This window comes from Sminthopsis crassicaudata, chromosome 2, assembly GCF_048593235.1.
Source record: "Sminthopsis crassicaudata isolate SCR6 chromosome 2, ASM4859323v1, whole genome shotgun sequence".
Lineage (NCBI taxonomy): Eukaryota > Metazoa > Chordata > Mammalia > Dasyuromorphia > Dasyuridae > Sminthopsis > Sminthopsis crassicaudata.
Genome location: NC_133618.1, coordinates 676460894 through 676483156, shown reverse-complemented (window position 1 = coordinate 676483156; position 22263 = coordinate 676460894). Strand labels below are relative to the sequence as shown.

General features: G+C 38.3%; 1 protein-coding gene across 1 annotated transcript; it reads right to left on the bottom strand.

The window, feature by feature from the left end:
* Positions 1–603: 603 nt before the first annotated feature.
* Positions 604–21460, bottom strand: NPS (neuropeptide S). The gene is made up of 3 exons (XM_074285277.1): positions 21309–21460; positions 4880–4961; positions 604–1783 (listed from the first exon to the last, which is right to left on the bottom strand). The coding sequence occupies exons 1-3, from the start codon at positions 21422–21424 to the stop codon at positions 1604–1606; spliced, it is 378 nt and encodes a 125-aa protein (XP_074141378.1). The 5' UTR covers positions 21425–21460; the 3' UTR covers positions 604–1603.
* Positions 21461–22263: the final 803 nt, after the last annotated feature.

The following is a 22263-nucleotide window of genomic DNA, read 5'->3' as shown; positions in this document are numbered from 1 at the left end:
ATATGAGTAATTAGAACAATACAGAGCAGAAAAAAATGAATTTGTCCTCTTGGGGGAAGTCATAGGATGTCATTACAAGCTGAGGAGAGATCTCTGTGGGAGTAGGATTTTAACCAGAATCCCAGGCCATTATTCTAATGGTAATCACAAGTTTTGCTATCATTTTAGGGAAAGTTATGGGCTACTGTAAATGCTTTATGTGTTTTCCATATCTGTTTATGGGATCCTGATAGCAGTTTTTTTGCGAGGCAAAAGAAGAGGCTATCATCTACTTACGAAGCACTTATAACCTAAAGTGTTTGGACAGGAGCTAGGATCTTTGAATTCATATGCTTACCAAATTCTCAGGGTAAATTCTGGTGGGGGGGCCCATGAGTCAAAAGGAATGCTGACTCCTCTGAGATCGGTTCCCCAGTTTAGATCCCATGAGTCCTAAATTTTGAGCCACAGATCATGTCTATACAATCCTATATATCTAAGGTTTCTACTCTGAAAAAGAAGGGTTGCTTAAGCAGTTTCTTGGGTTATGTGGCGGGAGGGGGGATGCTTATTTGGGGGCCAAGGACTTAATGTTTTGTAATATGAGACTGAGACAGCAGTTAATTCTCCAGCTTGTTCAGTATGTTGCTTTTCTATTTCACATTTTGAAAGAAGCATTTTGCTCTTCCTCAGAATTAACCACACATTTATTTGCTTATATCCTAGTCTTTAATTCATTATACATTTAACCAATAGCTTTTTAAAAATGGTATAAAATAGAGGAGATCTAGATCCAGGGTTGCCAAGGAGCCCAGATGTTTCTTAAATGAGGCCTGATTTCCCATGATTCTCTAGACAGAGTCCACAAAACAGCCACACCAATGATGACAAATAAACAAACATTGCCTAATTTTGGTTGCTGCTTTAGCAAGTCCTGCCCCACCTCCCCCCTTCCCTTGCTCTTCCATCTTGTGATAAAGTAACAAATAGATTTCTATACAGTCAAATGATCATCTGTTGTTCTGGCATAATCACAAGTGCAAGGGGAAAGCAGGAATCAAATTGGGGCATCCCTTGTGATGTCTGTTCCTGGCATTAATTGATTAACCAAAGAAAACATACCTATCCTTCAAGTTCGACTTTCTTTGATTTCCCAAGACACTCTTAAAAATGAGATGATGCATATCTAGGGATTCAGTCTCAGCTAAATCATTCAGAAAAAAAACTGTATTAAAAAGCAATTAGGTCTTCACATATGGTCTTCCGGAGCCAATGACTCTTGGGTATTCAGCAGGATATTACGTCACTCTTTATTATATGCGTTCAAAGTACATGTCCCAATTTAGATCAATGGGATACAATCTAATTAATTCACCAATCCATACTCTTGGAATTAATGCAACAGTGACTCTACTCTCTGTCATCCTTACAAATCCACAAAATTTGGGAACACTACTGTGGTAAATGGGTATGCAGTTAATATTGTTGTGGGGTAAGGGGGAGCATAAGGGGGGGAGTGTTTTCATTATTCTTAATTATTGAAATCAAAGTGATTCTTTTTAGCACATTCATTGTGCCCTTTCGAAATTTGTTGTTTAAGTAGTTGAGCCTTTTTTGCATTGATTCACGATTTTGCTCTTCGAAAGGAAGTTTTTTTAATTCCCGTTCCAACTCCGTTGCGAAAGGACCTTTTCATGACATTCTTCACGAAAAATGGCTTTAGAAAAGCCAGCTCTTCACTCCTGTCCACTGCAGCTAAGCAGCTATTCAGCAGGATGAGAAAGTAATCAGATTTTTCAGACAGCTGGCAATTCAAATAAAAAAAAGGAATTATTGCTTTAAGGCATTTTTCCACCACCTCCCCCCCCCAAAAAAGCAAGAGTTAGAGTTGAAAGTTTGTTTCATCATAAAAAGCAAACATTTCCAACACTTGAAATTACTCCATTTGATATAATCAACAAAACTGACTGCCTTTTAAATCAGCAGTTTTATTGAAATGCAAGTTCCCTATGTATATACAGATTAATATTGTTATATTCCTGTGCTGTTTTTCCAACTGCTATTTGCATTTACAGTGACCAGCATGATTAAGACATAATTACATCGTTTCAATGACACTAAAAATAACATAGCTTTGAAGATTTTCAATCCTTCAAAAGATCTTAGATTTTCTCAGTATAATGATTCTCTTTTCTTATATCACTCAAAAGTATATCAACTAGATAATCATCTCGACTCCCAAAGTTAACACCTAGGAAGGAGCCACTCTTCCTGTGACTGATCCAGTTCAGATACATCAATTTAGATTTGGAAAGGACTTTAATCATCCTCTATACCAACTATTCCTCACTTGGAGAGGGAGAAACTGAGGATCAGAGAAATTAATTGAGCTGCCCAAAGTTCCCCAGTTAGTAAGTGACAGAAGGAGGATTGGAACCTAAGTCTTCTGACCCAGCCAGAACATTTCCTGCTACACCACAAAATGACTTGTCTTCTCTCAACAGATCAATAGGCTCTGGTCATCCCAGATTTAAAACCTTTCCAAATTTTTACAACTAATAAGGTCTTACTTGTTATTGCTATAGACTCTGAGAATTCAAGGCTACTTTCATACCATAAGGATGGGGTTTTTTCAAGATAAATTATTACCAACATCCTTTGTTTTATATTACCTTATATCTGAATATATTGCTCCTTAGTAAGCAAAAAAATTAAAATTAAAAAGAGAAAAAATTAAAATTAAAAAAATTAAAAAGAAAAGAAAAATCATTTTGGCAAAGCTAGCTGATGCATCAATAGTCTGCTAGTCCATTCAATATTCTACACTCACTGTCCCCACTTCTGCAAAGATTAAAAAACAAGTAACCGAATTTTTTTAATTGACTCTCTGACCTATGTTATTTAAAAATATTATCAGGGTCGATTCACCAACTTTTTATATAATAGTTTTTCTTTGTTATACTATCTTCCTTTCTTAAGGTTTAAGTCTAATTGTCCAGTAGGGGGACTGAAGGTCAGGATGGTGTCACCTCTTTGGGGAAATCTCCCTCTGCTGTAGAAAAATATTAGCTTTTTTCTATTAGGAAAGGAGCAGTATATGTCCTGAGCCACCACACTCATTAGGCTTTCTCTCCTCTATAGTTTCAGAGTGTGTGCAATGCACCAAAGTAGATTCGGAAGAGGATAATTAGGCTGAAAAAATGATCATTGAGTAGAGCACTCTGAGCAAAGATGCTCGAGAAAGCACCTTGCCCAAGCAGAGCCCGGGCAGTACAAAAGCATCAAAGCTGGAAGCCATGAAAACCAGCCCCCACGGAGGATTCAAGACTCATTTTACAGAAGATACACGAAAGGGAGAGGGAGAAGGAGAAGGAGAGGGAGAGGGAGAGGGAGAGGGAGAGGGAGAGGGAGAGGGAGAGGGAGAGGGAGAGGGAGAGGACCCCACATTTCTTTTTAAGCTGTGTCAGGGAAGCATTGAAATGGAGAGTAAAGGAGACACTTGGCTCCCGTGGACTTCTGGACCTCCCACTATGCATAGTTTGGGGAATAATTCAGATTAAGGTTAGCCAAGATATTATTTTTAACCCTCCTTTGGTGAGTGCATTAAATGAGGCTGGGTAAAGAGGCTGCCCATCAAGAAGCAGAATATTCCAGAATTTGGACCAAGTGGTCCCAGGGAGCACCCATATGGGAAAGTGACCCATGAGTCTTGGCCACATGCCCACTATGCAGCCAAGACTGCCAGACGCAAACTTAGATGGCCTTGACTATAGAGACTGACATAGCTTAGAACTTCATCTATTTTGAAAGTGGGGACCAGATGGCTTGGAGTCCCACCATCGGTACTCACCTTCCCCAGAATACACTTGATACTGCCCCCTTAAAGTGATAAAGCAAATATCTGAGCACTAGTTTGATGGCTTAACTTCCCAGCTCTGGAACGGAATCCCTCTATAGCCTGACTGCAGGGAATGCTCTGAAGGGGAGAAAGGCCAAAATGTGGAGTTTTAGGTGATGTCACTCCAGATCATCTCTGGGTAGATCAGGGAATCCCCCAATCAAGATCCCAGGAGTCAGCTGCCAAAGAAGCTAGATTCTTCTTGGCTCTTCTATCACACGCTACTTATTGGAGGGGAGATGATTGGGAAAATTCTCTGACTTGAAAAGTAGGATGATGTGTGAAGAAGTAAAGCCAGAAGCATTCATTTTCACCTAAAGGAGCCCTCATAACCAAACATGAGGGAATTATAGAGTTACAGAGAGGGCAGCGTGGCTAACCGAGCATGAAATCTGGAAGATCTGGGTTCAAGTCCTGCGAACGGCACAAACTGGCTGAATGGCCATGGGAAAGTGTTTTAACCTCCCAGGAAACTCTTTTTGAGCTGTTGATCTGAATTACTGGGGAGTTTTCCTTCACAAATGGAGTCACATGTTCAGACTGAGAGACACAGAGACAGAGAGCTAGGGACAAAGAGAGAAGCAGAGACACAGAGAGTGGGAAGGAGGGAGAAAAGTGGGGGGAAGGAGAGTAATGACAGAGAAAAAGAGGGAGAGGATGAAAGACACAGACAGCAAGACAAAAGAAACAGAGACACAGAACACAAGACAGACAGAAAGAGCAAGATTGAAATTTCAATAAAAATAAATGTTTGACTTTGTGAGTGGATCTATTTGGATAAAGATGGAGGAATATGAGTAGCTCTGGATGCTAAAGTGAGCATTTCTGAGATATTGTCTACACAGGCCAAACAGACTTTGAAAATACTTCCTGAATCTACTGAGTAAAACATAGCCGCTTTACAGCCAGGTCCTCATGGTATTTTGGCTGTATCCATTTCCTAAATGACAATTTCCCCAGTATGAAAAGGAGAAGGAGAAGCAGAAGAGAAAGGAGCCCTACCGTGGAGGAAGGAGTCGGGTTGCAGCACAGCATCTGCATGGACGAAATCCAGAGGACCAGAAGAAGATTCAGTCTCAATGAGCTGCAAAGGGAAAAACATCCAATGAGTCGCCACCAGCCAGCATTGTCCAGTGGCAGTCACCCACCCCTTGTCTGTGCAAGAGCATAGTCCTCTTACCTGGCCATGTTTTACCTGCAGAAATCCGAGCCAGCCCACGGCTCTCTATGGCCAAATCCTCACACTTACTGCCAGCCCTTCCTCGGATGACTCTTTTATAGGAATAAAAATGTCACTGGCTCCCATCTTAAAGTGAGTAATTGGTCTTGGGATGACCTTTTCTGGCTAGTTAGGAGGCAGATGATGAGAGCTCAGTGGCAGGACCAACCTGCTTTTTGCAGCTGACATCCCTTTGAGTTTTGTCACTTAACAAAAGTGTCTCTTCAAGTCCTTGACTTCCAACCCATCTCACGTCTGAAAAAGGTCTTGGGAACTGTCAAAAGTATGTCATGCCTGGAATTCACACCCTCCTCGAGGATGACATTAATCCCTGCCATGGGGTACACCCAGTCTGCTGCCCACACAAAATGAGGTCTCAGGAGAAGAAAGACCAACAAAATCTTTTCCTTGGCAACACGCTCAAGTTAATGAACTGTCCTTCATCAGACTGTATTCTTTTCAGAGTTTGATAATTAAGCACTTATAAAAGAGTGATTTTTTTTTCCCCACAAGCCCTCCAGGAAGAAGGAAGAAACTTTTTTCAAAATCCTTCTGTCCACATAGTCTAGCATCCTATGAAGTCTTGCTGGACAGCTCTCTTTTTCTTTCAAAATCTAGGGGAGATATGAGGAAGTCAGGTTGTTGGTGGGAATTGATGATTTGGAGTTTATAATTTATGTCAACAAAATCGACATCCAAACTGAAATCATCATTCCCTCAGCTCTGCCCTATTCCTCCACTCCTTTCTATGTTGATGCTCTTAGATAATAAGGATTGAAATGTCAAAATAATCATCTTTTAGTCTTTTCTATTATTAACAACTTCACATGGCCATCAAATTCAGTGGTCTCTTCCCCCTACCTCCAATTCTCTTTCTACTCTTTCCCCTCCAGCCATTCACATGGCCACGGTTGTAGCTCTGCAAATTGCTTCCTGCCTGTATCACTCTGATGGCTTCCCAAATCATTTCTCCCCACCTCATTCATTGTCTTACCACTCTTCACTTACATTTTTTTTCTTAAAACCTGAGGAATCTTTCTCAAGAATTCCTCTGCTTAGAAATTTTCATTGGCTCCCAGTCTATAAGATAAAGTTTAAGTTTCTTATGTCACCATTTAATCTAGTCCACAGTCTAACACTACTGACTTTTCTGGCTTTGTAACACATATTGCCTCCAAGCATCTTACCTTTCTGCCAAACTGGACTATTTCCAAGGGGGAAAAGAGTCAACATGGTGGAGTAAGGGACTGCACTTGCATAAGGAGCAGAGCATAGATTAGGAAGGAAGCAAACAAAGCTCTTGATGGATCACATCACATTGATAGCACTGAAAAAATTACAGATCTCCGGACTGAGCTGTGAAAAGCAGCAAAAGTTCAAGCAATCCTTCCTTCCTCCAAAAGTGAACAGAGCTCAACTCTAACATAAAGTCCAAAGTCAAGAAATAGGCTAGAAAAAATGAGCAAACAATAAGAGAACCTTAACAAAAAAAGTTATATGGTGACAAAGAAGCTCAAGATAAAACTAAGAAGACAATAACTTGAAAAAAATCTATTAAAAATGCAAATTGAACACAAGAATTCCTAGAGGAGCTAAAGAAAGATATTTTTTAAAAAGAGCAAAAAAGATTCTAAAAATGAGAGCAAATGAGAGCAGATAGAAGAAAATTGGGGGTGGGTGTAAACTATGTGAGAAAATTATGAAAAAAGAATTAACCATTGATAAAAGAGGTACCAAAAATATCAAAGAAACTAAGTAACTTAAGTCCTTAAAAATTAAAATTAGTCAAGTAGAAACTAATGACTTCATAAAACAAGAAACAATAAAACCACATTAACATGGAAGAAAGAAAGAAAGGGACTAAGAGAAAGGATAGATAAAAGTAGGCAATAGTCAAAAGAAAGACAGCCTTGAGGAGGAGACAGGATAAAAAGAGAATAGAAGAGAATAAGATTAAGAGAAATCTAAAGTTAATTGACTATAATTGTTACCATGAATGGGAAGAACTCTCCTATAAAATGGAAGAAGATGGCAGAATATAACAATGTTGTTTACAAGAAACACACTTGAAAAAGACAGAGTTAAAATAAGGAATTGGAGAAGAAGGCTACTTCAGGAAAATTTAAAGAAGCAGGGATAGCAATCATGATCTCAGACAAAGTAAATGGAGGAAAAAACCTAATTAAAAGAAATAATAGGGGAAACTATGTTTTACTAAAAGGTACCACAGACAATGAATTAATGTCAAAGTTAAATATATATACAACGAAATGGCATAACATCCAAATTCTTGAGGGAAAATTTAAATGACTTATGGGAGAAAATAGACAATAAAAGAGGTGGGAATCTCAATTTACCTTTCTCCAACTTATACAAACTTAATCATAACAAAGACTGTGCTATTCTGGGTGTGAGCAACAAGTTGGAAGACTAGACGATTTCTCTAATTCCAATGACTTCTAAAACATTCAGAAAAGAAATCATGAGCCAAAGATTAAAGAATCAGCTTTTCCTATGGTTTAGGATGCCCAAAATTCAAAAGAAGATGAAAAACCAGGATCTGGTGTTAACTAACCCTGCGTTTACTTGACACTTCTTTCCAATCTCCTATGCTACCTACAGAGAGGCTGCACTAGCAAACCCAAAGACACAATGCAGCTTACCTCAAAACCTGCACTCTTGTTTCTCCTTTTCTCTTCTTTCCTAGACCCATATAAGACCAGCTCTATGCTATGGAACTTTTCTCAAGCTTTAATAGTCACAGTGGCCATAGCCTTTCAGGAATAAAATCCTACTGGGGGGGGGGGTCAAAACCCATAAGAACCTACATTATTTCAGGGAAAGTATTCACTACAAGTGCCAGAAAAAACAAGCTCTCAACTCCTGGTAATAGACCAAAGAACTAAGGAACAGAGGGAGTGGTACAGGTCACAGGAACGGGACATTGTACATGAGGGCATTCTGTCCAGCACTCTACCAAGCCAAGAGAAGAGCAAAAGATCCAGCTGGAGACGATTCTTATTACCCAAAAGTCAGGTGAAGATCTAGGCTCATGAACCATGAATTGTCCAGTATAGGAGGAAGTGTTTTGGTATCCAGCCCACCAAAAATCACAATCAGGAAAGAATCAGAAGTGAGTGATAAGGAAAATAAGACTTTGTGATCACCAGATTCTTATGTAGAGTCGCATTAAGCTAGCAGTTCAAATGACTTTCTACCTAGCCATACCTGCTCCATCTCATGCCTTACCTCTCTCCATCTTCATCTCAAAATAAAAAGGAAGGACTGAAAGTATCATATCTAAAATTTCAGAAAGAAGAAATCTCAAAGACTTTGAAGATAGATAAGTTAACAGGAAAATTTACAATTGAATCAATATTGCCTTTTGCAGGCTTTGGGATATTGATCCCTAGAAATTTTGTGCATTTAGTTATTTGAAATAAAAGTTCTCCTTCCATCATTGCTTTTTGTGTTTTGTTAAGATTATGTTGACTTTTGACTATTTTTATTAATTTATTATTCAGTTGGAGAATGGCTAAATAAATTATGGTATATGAATATTATGGAATATTATTGTTATGTAAGAAATGACCAGCAAGGGCATCTAGGTGGCACAGTGGATGGAGCACCAGCCCTGAAGTCAGGAGTACCTGAATTCAAATCTGGCCTCAGAAACTTAACACTTCCCAGTTGTGTGACCCTGGGCAAGTCACTTAACCCTAATTGCTATAGCCAAAAAAAAAAATGACCAGCAGGATGATTTCAGAAAGGCCTGGAGAGACTTTCATGAACTTGTGCTAGGTGAAATGAGAAGAACCAGGAAATCATTGTACACTGCAACAAGAAGATTATACAATGATCAATTTTATGGACATGGCTCTCCTCAATAATGAGATGACTCGGAGCAATTCCAATGATCTTGTGAAGAAGAGAGCCATCTGTGCCCAGAGAGAGGCCTGTGGGGACTGAGTGTGGTTCTCAACATAGCATTTTCACTCTTTTTTCTTGTTGCTTGCTTGCATTTTATTTTTTCTCACTTTTTCCTGGTTTGATTTGATTTTTCTTGTGCAGCAAGATAATTGTATCTTGACTACTTGCCATGTAGGGAGGGAGTAGGAGAAGAGGGGGAGGGAAATGGGAATACAAGGTTTTGCAAGGGTTAATGTTGCAGAATTATCCATGCATATGTTTTGAAAAATAAAAAAGCTTTAATAAAAAAAAGAAATTTTAAAAATTTAAATTTAATTTATTTTTAATACATATTGCTTTATGAATCATATTGGGATACAAAATCAGAACAAAAGGAAAAAACCATGGGAGAGAGAAAAAAAAAACAGAAAAAAGAAGTGAACATAGCATGTGTTGATTTCACTCTCCTTAGATCTTTTTTCTGAATGCAGACAGCATTTTCTGTCCAAAGTCTACTGAGATTGCTTTGGATCATTGAACTACGGAGAAGAACCAAGCCTTTCATAGTTGATCATTACACAGTCTTGCTCTTATTATGTACAATATATTCCTGGCTCTGCTTGTTTCGCTCAGCATCAGTTCATGTACATATTTCTAGGACACTCTAAAATCAACTTGTTCATCATTTTTTAGAGAACAATAATATTCCATTACCTTTATATATCATATATATATATATATATCACAGCTTATTCAGCCATTCCCCAATTGATGGGCATCTATTCATTAACAATTCTTTATTACCACATAAAGAGCTGCTACAAACATTTTTGCACATGTGGATCCTTTTCCCAAAGGATTTCTTTGGGATATAGACCCAGTAATGGCACTGCTGGGTCAAAGGGTATGTACAGTTTTATAGCCCTTGAGACATGGTTCCAAATTCCTCTCCAGAATGATTGGATCATTTACAACTTCACTAACAATGCATTAGTGTCCCAATTTTCCTACATCCTCTCCAACATTTGTCATTATCTTTTCTTGTCATCTTAGCCAATGTGAGAGGTATGAGTTAGTAGTATTTCAAAGTTGTTTTAATTTGCATTTCTTTAATCAATAGTGATTTAGAACTTTTTTTGTCATATGACTATAGCTGGCTTTAATTTCAGATGACTGAAAATCATCTGTTCATATCCTTTAACCATTTATCAATAGGGAAATGACTTGTATTTGGTTTTTATTTTTTTAAATTATGGCTTTTTATTGACAGATGACTTGTATTCTTAGAAACTTGATACAATTCTTTATATATTTTAGACATGAGACCTTTATCTGTAATGTTTTTTCCCCAGTTTTGTACTTCCCTTTTAATTTTATTTCTGTTGGTTTTGTTTGTGCAAACCCTTTTTAATTTAACGTAATCAAAACTGCCCATTTTGCCTTTCATAATGTTCCCTAGTTCTTCTTTGGTCATAAACTTCTCTCTTCTCCTGAATATTTATTTTGTAACCTTCAAGTTTGCTAAAAATTTCAATGTTTAAATTAGTATCTCTGCTGATTTCCTGGAGTTTCCAAGCAAACCATCATATTATCAGCAAACAGGGATATTTTGTCTCTTGTCTTATTCCTTTAATTCCTTTATCTTGTCTTATTGCTAGCATTTCCAGAATTATAGCAAATAATAGTGGGAAGACTGGGTAATCTTGCTTCACTTCTATGTTTGCTGGAAAAGGTTCTAGTATCCTTATTGTATATAATGCTTGCCTTCAGTTTTAGATAGATGATTTTTTAATGATATTAAAAAAGGTCCCTCTAAGCTTTTATTTTGTAGGGTCCCACATCTATTAAAGTGATCATGTAATTTGGGATGCTTGGATTTTTAGTATATTAATTCATATTGACTGTTTTCCTAACACTAAATAATTCTTGCATCCCTGGTATAGATATTTTTTAATCATAGTGATGATTAAATCATGATGAGGTAAATCATTGTAATCTTTTAAATGGTATAATATTTAATTTTTGTGTCAATGTTTATTAATGGTTTTGCCTGTAGTTTGATTCTTGTGTTTTATTTTTCCCTCATTTAGTTATTAGGACTATATTTGTCCCATGAAATTAATATGGTAGGCTTTTACTTTCTTAATTTTTGAGAATAATTCAAGAAGTATGGGAACTAACTTCTTTAAAAGTCTGATAGAATTCTCCTGTGAATCTATAAAGTCTAGGAATTTTTTTCTTGGTAATTCTTTTATAACTAGATCCATTTCCCTTCCTGAGAACATATTATTTAAGAACTGTAATGAGTCTTCTGATAGCTTGGCTATTTAATATTTTTGAAGACATTCTTAGATTTCTTTGCTGTTTTCAGTTTTCTTAGCCTATAGCTGCATATGTGATGTGATTATTCTTTTTTACTCTGCTTTTGCTGTGATTTGGCCTTGCTGGTTATTTTATTGTTTTGATTTTTCTGCTTCTTGCTTTTAATGAGATTAGCTAAGAATTTATACATTTTGCTAGTCATTTCAAAGAACTAATTTTTGGTTTTATTCATCATTTTATGATGATTTTTCCTTTTCTTTCCCTTCTTATTTTATTGTCTCTTTTGTGCTTATTTTAATTTTTTGTTGATTTTCTAATTTTTGATATTAATTTCATTGAATTTTTCTTTTTTTATTTTTAATGCACAATTTTAAGAATATGATTCTCCCCCAAAGGCTGCCTTATCTGCATTCCAGAAATTTCGGTATATTGTTTCATAATTATAATTTTGTTACAAATAGTTATTATTTCAGTGATTTGTTCACATGAGTAGGTCACTCATTAAGATTTCATTCTTAAGTCTTCATTTCAGTCAGTATCTTTTATTTGTATTTTCTGAATCAGTTTCTATTTTTATTGCATTAGAATCTGTAAAGGTTGCATAAGCTATTTCTATTTATTTCTATCTGTTTATAATATCTTTGACCTAGTGATATGGTTCATTTTTGTAAAAGTTTCATGTTGTGAGGATGGAGCCAAAATTGTGGAGAAAAGGCAGGAACTCACTTGAGCTCTTCCAAATTCCCTTCCAAATAACTTTAAATAATGCCTTAAAACAACTTCTTGAGTAGCAGAACCCACAAAAGGATAGGATAAAGCAATTTTCCAATCCAGCAACTTAGGTCAGCAGAAAAGCTCTACCATACCAAAGAGAGAGTGGAGCAACTCAAGCTGCACCAGCACAGGCTTTTCCCCAGCAAACTAGCAACAACTTTTGGGGATGACCAAATTAGTGGTGGTCAATGGCTACTTCCAGAGCTCTCATCCCACAGGTGGTGAGGGGGTCAGACAACTGGTTAGAAGGAGTATAGTACATTGTTGGTGGAGTTGTAAATGGATCCAACTATTCCAGAGAGCAATTTGGAACTGCCCAAAGGGCTTTCAAACTGTGCACACCCTTTGACCCAGCACTGATTTTTACTGGGCCTGCATCCCAAAGAGATCATAAAGGAGGAAAAGGGACCCACATGTGCAAAAATGTTTGTGGCAACCCTTTTTATAGTGGCAAGAAACTGGAAAAAGTGTTGCCCATCAATTGGGGAATGGTTGAATAAGTCATAGCATATGAATACTATGGAATATTATTGTTCTGTAAAAGACAATCAGCAGGATGATTTCAGAGAGGCCTGGAGAGACTGACATGAACTGATACAAGTGAAATGAGCAGAACCAGGAGATCAATATTCACGGCAACAGCAACATTATATAATGATCACTTCTGATGGTCATGGCTCTTTTCAATAGTGAGATCATTCAGACCAGTTCCAATGATCTAGTGATGGAGAGAGCCATCTGTACCGAGGGAGAGGACTGTGGGGACTCAGTGCGGATCCCAACATCGCATTTTCATTCTTTTTGTTGTTTGCTTGAATTTTTTTCTTTCTCATTTTTTCCTTTTTGACCTGATTTTTCTTTGCAGCATGTTAATCATATAAATATGTATACATATATTGGATTCCTTGCCATCTAGGGAAGGAGGTGAGGGAAGCGGGGAAATTTGGAACACAAGGTTTTGCATGGGTCAATGTTAAAAAATTATCCATATTTAAGCTAGAACAAAGGGCACAGTTCCAGGGCAGAAAAGCACGATTTGTGGTTGCTCAAAGAACAAAGTACATGCCAGGAGAATAGTAAATATCTCTCTCCTTACATCGTATCAAGTTGGAAGATCTGAAAGCTTATAGACTCCCCAGAATTATCTCTAAAAAGAAATGCACAAAAACAATCTGAAGCTTAGGACAGTATGCCTTTTACCCTATAAGTAGAACCAAAATTTTAATAATACCAGGAAATAGTCTGGGAAAAGGAGAAAACAACAACAAAAAGATCCTGACCATAGAAAGCTTCAGTGGGAAGGGACAGGGGAGATCAAAACATAAACTTAAACGAAAACAACAAAATAAAAAATGCTGCATCCAAAGTCTGAAAGAAAAATGTGAATTGGTCTCAAGTCCTGAAAGAGCTCAAAAAAGAATTTTAAAAATCAAAACAGAAGTAGAGGAAAAATGGAAAAACAAATGGCACTGATGCAAGAATATCATCAAACTCTTGGTAAAGGAGGCACAAAAAACAATGAAGAAAATAATGCCTTAAAAATGATAGGCCAATTGGTAAAAGGCATAAAAAGCCAAATAAGAAAAAAGAACTATATCCAAAGGGTTATAAAACTGTGACCCATTGATACTACCAGGGATGTATCCAAAAGAGATTTTTTTAAAGGAAAAAGACCCCTATGTACCAAAAAATATTTATCACAGCTCTTTATTAGTGGCAAGGAATTGGAAATTGAAGGGATGTCCATCAATTGGGAAATGGCTGAACAAGTTATGAAATATGATTGTGATGGAATGTTCTTGTGCCGTAAGAAATGATGCTTTCAGAATTACCTGGAAAAACTAATATGAACTGGTGCAAAGTTAGCAGAACCAGGAGAAGAGTATACAGAGTAATAGCAATTTGTACAATGATCAGCTATGAATGACTTTGCGATTCTGAGCAATACCATGATCTAAGACAACTCCTAAGGATTTATGATGAAAAATGCCATCCATCTCCAGAGAAAGAACTGAGGGAGCCCGAGTATAGATTCAAGCATATTTTTTACTTGAATATTCTTGGGGTTTTTTTGGTTCTACATTTTCTTTCACAATGTACCTAATATAGAGATATGTTTTGCATGATTGCACAGTATTATGTTAATTTGTCAAATTGCTTATTTTCTCAATGAGGGGGATTGGGAAGGAGGGAAAAAGAGTTTTGAACTCAACATTTTAAGAAACGAATGTTGAAGACTTTTTACATAAAATGTGGTAAAATAAAATATTTAAAAAGTTTTTCAGGTGGGGTAATGTATATAATAATTTGCTGTCTCATTTAGAAAATACTGTAAGTTTTTAAAATCCTAGTTTATTTATAAATTTGCTTGGTTTCACATTTTTCCTTTTGTTTGTCTTTGTTAGATTTATCCAAAACTGATCGATGAATATTGAAGTCTCCTGTCACTATTACATTATTGTCTGTCTTCTTGAAACTCAGATCAATTTCCTTTATGAATTTGGATGCTAAGGCATTTGGAGTATATATTTATTGTTTTGTTGGAGCTGCATTTTGTATAACCATTTCTTCTACACTATGAATCTGAGACCTTTCACCGTTCCAATTCTTTCATCTGTATACTTGACAGCTTATCAGCATCCTTCCCAAAATGTGCCATTATGTGACTATATGCATAATACAGGGCTGTGTTCAACAGTACAAAGTTGTTATGATTAGGGGGAGTTCAGAAGGACCTCTTATCCTGGGCACTTTACCATTCAGGGCAATTCAAGACTTCATTAGATTTCTGGCCAAATTCTCCAGTGGATTCCCATCTAGTTTATAATTCAAATGCCTCTCTGTCTAGCTTTACCTCCTCCATCTCATAGAGATGGAAAGCACCTAACAACAGGAGCTTAAGAAATACTTGTTATCTCCTTCCCCCACCTTGTAAAATTCATTTTTTCCACCCAGGCTTTAAACTACTTTTCCCCCTTTCAAATTTTATCTCATTCATTTTGGTCCAGAATTCCTGCTTGCTGAGATCTTGATGAACTCTGACTTTTATCATCTAAAGTGTTAGTCACACTTTGTGTCATCCAAGTCTGGGTCTTTGAATAAACTGCCATCCCCTTCCTTCCTTCCTTTATTTATTTACTTATTCACCACCTAAATTATTTATTTATTTATTACTTCTTATAATCCCTGCCCCATTTCAAATATTGATTTCCTCCATTAGTGCCTTCTCTCCTGACCCCATCAAAATCATCTGTAGAGAAATATAAATATATGTGTATGTATAAAGAAGTAGCATTTGTTGCACATGTAGCTCACCTCCCCAATTTATGCTGCGTCAATAGGATATTTCATTATGGATATATTGATTATCTATATAATATATATTGATTGAAACATTGAGATTTCCTTAGCTGTGTATCAATATCTCACCCCAGCAGAATCTAAGCTTCTTGAGGGTAAGGATGAGCTTTTGTCTCTGTATCCTCATTATGATGAGATATTGGGGGAGGAGTTCATGTTGGCTGATGGACACTGTCTCCCTGAAGATTAGCATTAGGGATAAGGAGGACAAGATACAAGACCCCAAGAGAGGCAGGACAGGATCAAAGACACCTTCTGTCTGCTCCTTCACCACCAAAGTTTCATTAAACACCTACTGTGGGCCTGGTCCCATGTTAAGGCGACTGGGGCGAGGTATCCACATCAGGAAAGTGTTGCACAGTGGTTAGTGTGAGGGACTGAAGGCCAGGAACACCTATGTCTGAGGCGTTTCTCCAGTAGGAGATCCCAGTCATATCATCTTTTCAGCCTAAACTTCCCCATAAGTTTAATGGGGATGATCAAAGTACCTACTTCACAGGGCTGTTGTGAGATACAATGAGATGAAAGATGCAAATTGTTTTTAAACTTAGAAACTTAAAAAAGTGATGGGAAATCTCATTATTGTTACAAGATTAAAAACAGTCCCTGGAGCTTACCTCTATGTAGATAATTAATCAATGGGTAGGCATTTATCATAAATGAGAGGTGCTGGAGACACAGACAAAAATGAAATTGTGTCTGCTCTCGAGGAGCTTACATTCTATTTGAAGGGGCAACTTTACACGCAGAGAGGTACAGATACTATAGATAGATGGAAAAGATGTAAGAATTTCTGGGTTTGGGGAGGGAGATCATGGAAGGTCTTTTGTAGGAAAGGGGGCTTGAGATGACCCTTAAAAGAAGCCAAGGAGTGGAGGGAAAGAGGGAGTTCATTTGACAAATGAGGAAACAATGTGTCCGGGACAAACTGATGGGAGATGAAAAGTTCTAGCCAAAGAATACCCCATTGAGTGGTCCTGGTAAATTGAAAAATGCCTTCACATCTTACTTGGATGCCGTGCTGGCTCCTCAAAGACCCCATCAAAACCTCCCTATCCTCCATGGCCCAATGCCGTCCTCTCAGCCCACTTGGGGTTTCACAGATTTGTCCAGTCAGAGCTCAGCCTTATGATTTCGTGAGGAATCCAACATCAAACAGCCCGAAACCTTTTCAGATGTCTCCTCACGAGTCTCGTCAGGGAGAGGAGGCCAGTGTTCTTAACCTCCTGTGAGTAGTCTGCCAACTTTAAAAGGTTGATTAGTTCCTTAGAAGACCAAGTGCTCATCAGAAGCCCGCCAGCCTGCTAGGACGGGCTGAAAGGGGTAAAGAAATCTGTCTCTAAAAGATCACCAGGACCTCTTGTTATTTAGCTTCAGTGTGGATGTCCTGGGGATCAGTGGGGAGGAGGAAGAGAAGTGTGGAGGAAGGAAAACCAGTTTTCTGACCTAGACTTTTAGCTCAAAGCCAAAACTCAGAATTGCAAAGGCATTTAAATGATTTTTGTAATGACTTAAGCCAGAAAAGGTTAGTGCCTTGGTTCAACTGAGGCTTTTGCTGCCTTTAAAAATATACACAAATTGATTTCCCCATCTCTAATTATAATGCCCATTAAGCCCTGCATCTTTCACTGGGTATGGAAAAATCTATTTATTTTTACAGTTTCTTAATACGTAATAGCCTTATATCCTCAGAAAGTATAATTAAAATGCAGAATGTGTGTAAGTGAGTTTTCCAGCTTTATGGCAGGATTGTGGAAATTAAGGCTGGTGCAGGGTTGGATTTAATTCCTTGGAATAAATCATGGGCCCAATTCGGCTTGGTTACCTGAATTCTTTGGGTCCATTTTCGTGCACATTGTTTGAAGTGAACAAAGGCACATTTCTGAAACATGGAACAAAAAATAAATCCAGAAATGATGGATTCAATATGGTTGAACATAAAGAAACTTTAAAAAAGCTTTGCTTCTGATAAAGTCAAAAATATAAAAAGCTGATGAAATATACTTCATGTTTATTCAAGGTACATGGTCCAAGTGGGTTTGTTGGTCCAGGGGTAACTGTTCTAGGGTCTCAAATGGGCAGGTTTGTCATTGAAAGTCATGGGAGCTCAATTTGGGAGGAGGGCCTTTGACAACCTCCTCTACCAGGAACAAAAACAGTAATAAGGATTTCAGGTGTGATAAGGCATTGGCTGCAGGGTCCTGATTCCCTTGCTGAGTCCAAGGTCTGGGGCATCCTCGGTGAGGTAGAAGGATGGCTCAGGACCAGTCTATAATTGGCTAGAAAGGCTCAGGGAGCTGGCTTCCGACAGCAAGTGACTGGCAGAAGTGAAATGGTCACCATCCCCAGCACTTGGGATAAGCCCAGCAGCTCTGATGACCAAAAAAGACCGTGACCACAAAACACTCAATAAAATGGAAGGAAATTCAAGTGGGGACAGCACTTTTTGGATTTCCTTTCTCTAACAGATCATTGGTGTCCCCTGATCTTCCTTCCATCATCCCTTTCCTAATTCAAAGGAAAGTAAAGGAAACTTGGATCTAGCCAAGTGCATTATTGGGCCAACGTAGATCTGGACAGCAGCTAAAGGGAAGGTTCCTGTTGGAAACTTGGTTTCAATTTGAACTTAATAACTAGAGTTAAGTGTTCTATTGGAACTTGCTTCCAATCCCACCTTTCCTGAGGATTTTGGGATAGCACGTCTTTCTTCTCTCCTCTTTCTTACTCATTATTCTCAAAGGGATCAGTACTCTCTTGTTCCTCCCCAAGTGTCACTCAAACATGAGTCCAAAATAACGCAACTCAAATTTGATGACTCATTATCGATAGGGTCAAGAATTCAAACCATGACTCTCACACTTAATAACTGATTGAAAAATAATTTATCTAAAAGTTTCAGCTTTCTCATCTGTAAAATAGGAGTAATAATAGCACCTACCACCCAGGAGTGTCGTGAGGTTCAAATGAAACAAGAATTATAAAAGGCTCAGCTTAGAATTTGCCACATAGTGGTCACCATATAAATGTTATTTTATTATTATTATATATCATTATAATAATAAATAATAAAATTTATTAATAACTATTATTAGATGATCCTTTGGAAGTGATATTAGAGACATGATCCCTATTCAGAAACTACATCATCTTTGAAATCTTTATTGGCCCTTTTTTCAAAAGAAATTATTATTTTATTAATGAATTCCTTTCCATTCCTGAGGGTTTATAAGTTTACTATATTATTATGCCCATTTTCCAGATGTAAGAGTCAGGAATTATACCTGCCCCAAATAATCACAGAAGGCCCAGACATCTAGACTGAATCAGTAAGTTCAAAGTAAACTCAATATGAAAAAGTACCTAATCAATTTGAAAGGATCATAAAGGGCTTTGGATGAAATCCCAAAAGAAAAAAGATATGCTGTTTTGACAGAGCTATATTGAAGGGGAACTTCAGGAGGACCCCATGCAGGGAAAAAACCTGCAGGAACTCAGTCTGAATTGCCCCTTTGACACATTGATTTCCTAGTCATGTGGATTACCACATTGTACTATGAATTTAAGGCGACTTCTCCCACAGGCCTGGGGTGTACAAGGATTTGGAGGAATTATTTCTGTAACAATCACTGCCATATCTGCTTAAGAAATATCCACTGCAGAAGTTAATTAAATGTGACTGAAAAGCAACAAATGGAAGCTTGTGAGTGATAACACTAGAAAATCCATATTCCTCCCAAAGTTGTCCCTGAAACCCTTCAGAGGAGCAGTGGTTTGTGACCCACTGAGGAACCAGCCACACGTGCAAGTCCAGAGAGGGTGCTACCTTTAGCCAGGGTCTCCTGCCTCCATCGAGATGCTAAGACAATCTTTCTGAACCCATGACTATCTCTTGGTGGCTAAGCAGAATGGACACTCTCAGGGGCCCCAGGATTGGAGATCTGCACTGGACAGTTTGCACAATTAGCTTCATGATGAGACGCCTTCGGTAAACCTGGAAGGTGGTTGTTGCAGGGGGACCACTAGCCCAGGGCGAGCTCTAACAGTCATCCCGAGGATGACGTTGGAAGAAGCTGTCATTTATCAAAGTCAAAGCAAAGGGGAAATCTTTCTGGATTTGAGCTGGTCTCACTTATGGGCTCATTCTCAGCTCTTTGCTCCCAGATCAGCCTTCACTTCTGCTCTAAGCTTTAATGTCCTGTAACCAACTATCTGCTGGATATTCCGAATCAGTGGACCAATAGCAACTCTGGTTCAACGTGTCCAAAGAAGAAGCCAGCACCTTTCTCTCCAAACCCACTTCCTACTTTCTTTCAAGGTTCACCCCCAGAAGTCCCTCTCTGCTTTGAGTCAAAAGCTGCATTTTCAATCCAGGCCACTTTATCTCGAATGCCATTGCTTTATTCTACTCACAGAGCCTCCACTTAGATCCAGCCCTCAGTCACCCCTGAGCTAGACGACTGGGACAGTCTCCTAACTGGCCTTCTAACTGCTTCACACTTCTTTTTGCTTCATTCCATCCCCCTCTCCCCCACAGCAGCTAAAGTGATGACAGGTCTGATGCAGGACCTTGCCTCTCCCAAATTGAGGCAACTCCAAGGGTTCTCCCCAGGACAAAAATGCACACTTCCTCTCTGAGACATTTAAATCCCTTCTCAATCCAGTCCCAAACCTATCTTTCCCATTCCGTCTTATATTATTAAATATAATAATAATGTCATGAAATATACGATTACATTTCATTTTATATTATAATCATCGAACACTGTACAAAGTGGCCTTTTTACTGCTCAATTCAATCAATCAACATTTATTAAACACCTACTATATCCTGGGCACTGTGCTAGATTCTGGGGACACAAAAAGAGGCAAAAGACAGCTCCTGTTCTCAAGGAGCTTATAATCTATCAAATGAGGGGTGCCACGTGCAAACAACTATATAGAGCAAGTTATTGCCAGGACAAATAGGAACCCTTGCAAAGGTTGGCTCTCACCCCGAGAATGCCCTCCTTCCTTATCTCTGCCTTTTAGAGTCTTTCCTTAAAAGTTCATAAGGCTCAAGCACCTTCTTCTACATGAAGATCCTCCCTACCCAGATACCGGTGCTCTCCCCCCCACACACTCTCTGGTATTTCTTTTATTTGTTGTTGAGTCATTCCAGTCATGTCTATCTCTCTTGACCCCATTTGGGGTTTTTGTGGCAAAGATACTGGAATCATTTCCTCCCTCAGCTCATTTTGAGAAAATGAGAAAACTGAGCAGAGTTAAGTGACTTGCCCAGAGTCACAGTAAGTATTGGAGGCCAGATTTGAACTTGGATCTTCCTGATATTAAGCCTAGCACTGTATCCACTCCACTACATCCTGTCTGTGTGTGTATGTGTATCTATATCTATATCTATATCTATATCTATATCTATATCTATACATATATAGATAATCACACATACAGATAGAAAGATCTAGATCTATTTCCCATATAGATTTCTCTAGGGACATGTTTCCTTCCTGATAGAATATAAACTTCTTGATGGTTCAGATTTTTCATTTTGATTTTTGTGTCCCCAGCTAGAACAAGCATATAGTAGGAGGTTAATAAATGCTTGTTGAGTCATTAACCAAAGATGAAGATGGCAAGCTATCTGTGCCTACCAAACCACACCAGCCTTCCCCACCCATTCATTATCCTTACAGGACAAACACTTCCTCCTCCTCTGAATCTCCGGAGCCCTCTCCAGGAAGGGGAGGAAGTGCTCCATGGTCCTTACTGCTCCCAGCTCTGGCCTTCACAAGCCGATCTCTTGCCACAGGAATGGAAGCCTTTGCTCCCCCAAAGCACTCTTCTTTTTACCTTGAAGTCTTTTTTTCCAGGTTTTCTCTTTTCTTTTCTCTTCTCAGCTCCATAACCTGGCACATTGAGAGATGTTCTCCACCTTTGAGAGGGGACCAGCTGGCCCACGCACCCATGACCCAACAGTGACCAAAGAACCCAACAATAACCTAACCCACTCTCCTTACTTACTGGAAACGCGCTCCTCAGCCCTGGGCTTTCCACGTGGTGATGGGGTGGATGACTCCCTTCCTTGATATCTTATTCACAACACCTGGACAGGTTCTTTAGCGCTTCTTGGTAATTTGACAATCCAATCTAACTCCCTTTCCCTTCTTTAATCTTCTCTTGTCAGTTTGTCAAGTAAACAACAAGATTTTTCTCACCATTTTATTTTATTTACCTTTTCTTATTTTCTTTGCTTTCTAAATACCTTTCCCATTTCCATCTTTTCATCTTTCAATTCAAATGTTTTTTTCTTCTCCCTCTGCTTTTTTCCTTGACTCCTCCCCATCTCTTCCACCTTTTTCTCTTCCTCCTCAGGTCTTTCTTTTTAATCCTCCCTCTTCATAGAAGATCCTCTCCTCTTTCTCTTGTTTTAACTGGAATCATTTCCCTTCAGCCTTTCCTATGGTCTTCCCAAATGTCTCCTCCCCAATTGCAGGATTTGGCCTCGTTCCCAATTCCAAAGATCTCCAAACCACAATTTTTTGAGTTATTTTCTAGCTCAGATCTTTCTTTTCAGGCTCTTTCTCCACACAATCTTTGGAAGGCTAAAGAAGGATTCTTGCAGAAATTATGTCAGTTTTCGGAGCCACTTACAACTCAAAATTTGGTAGCTTTAGATATCAGATTCACTGGAGAGATCTTATCCATCAGAAGACCTAAATTGTAGTCTCAATCTCTTACCTACTAATACCTATGATTGTAGGCAAGTCACTTAATCCAAAGCAATTTAATTCTATAAATATTTAGG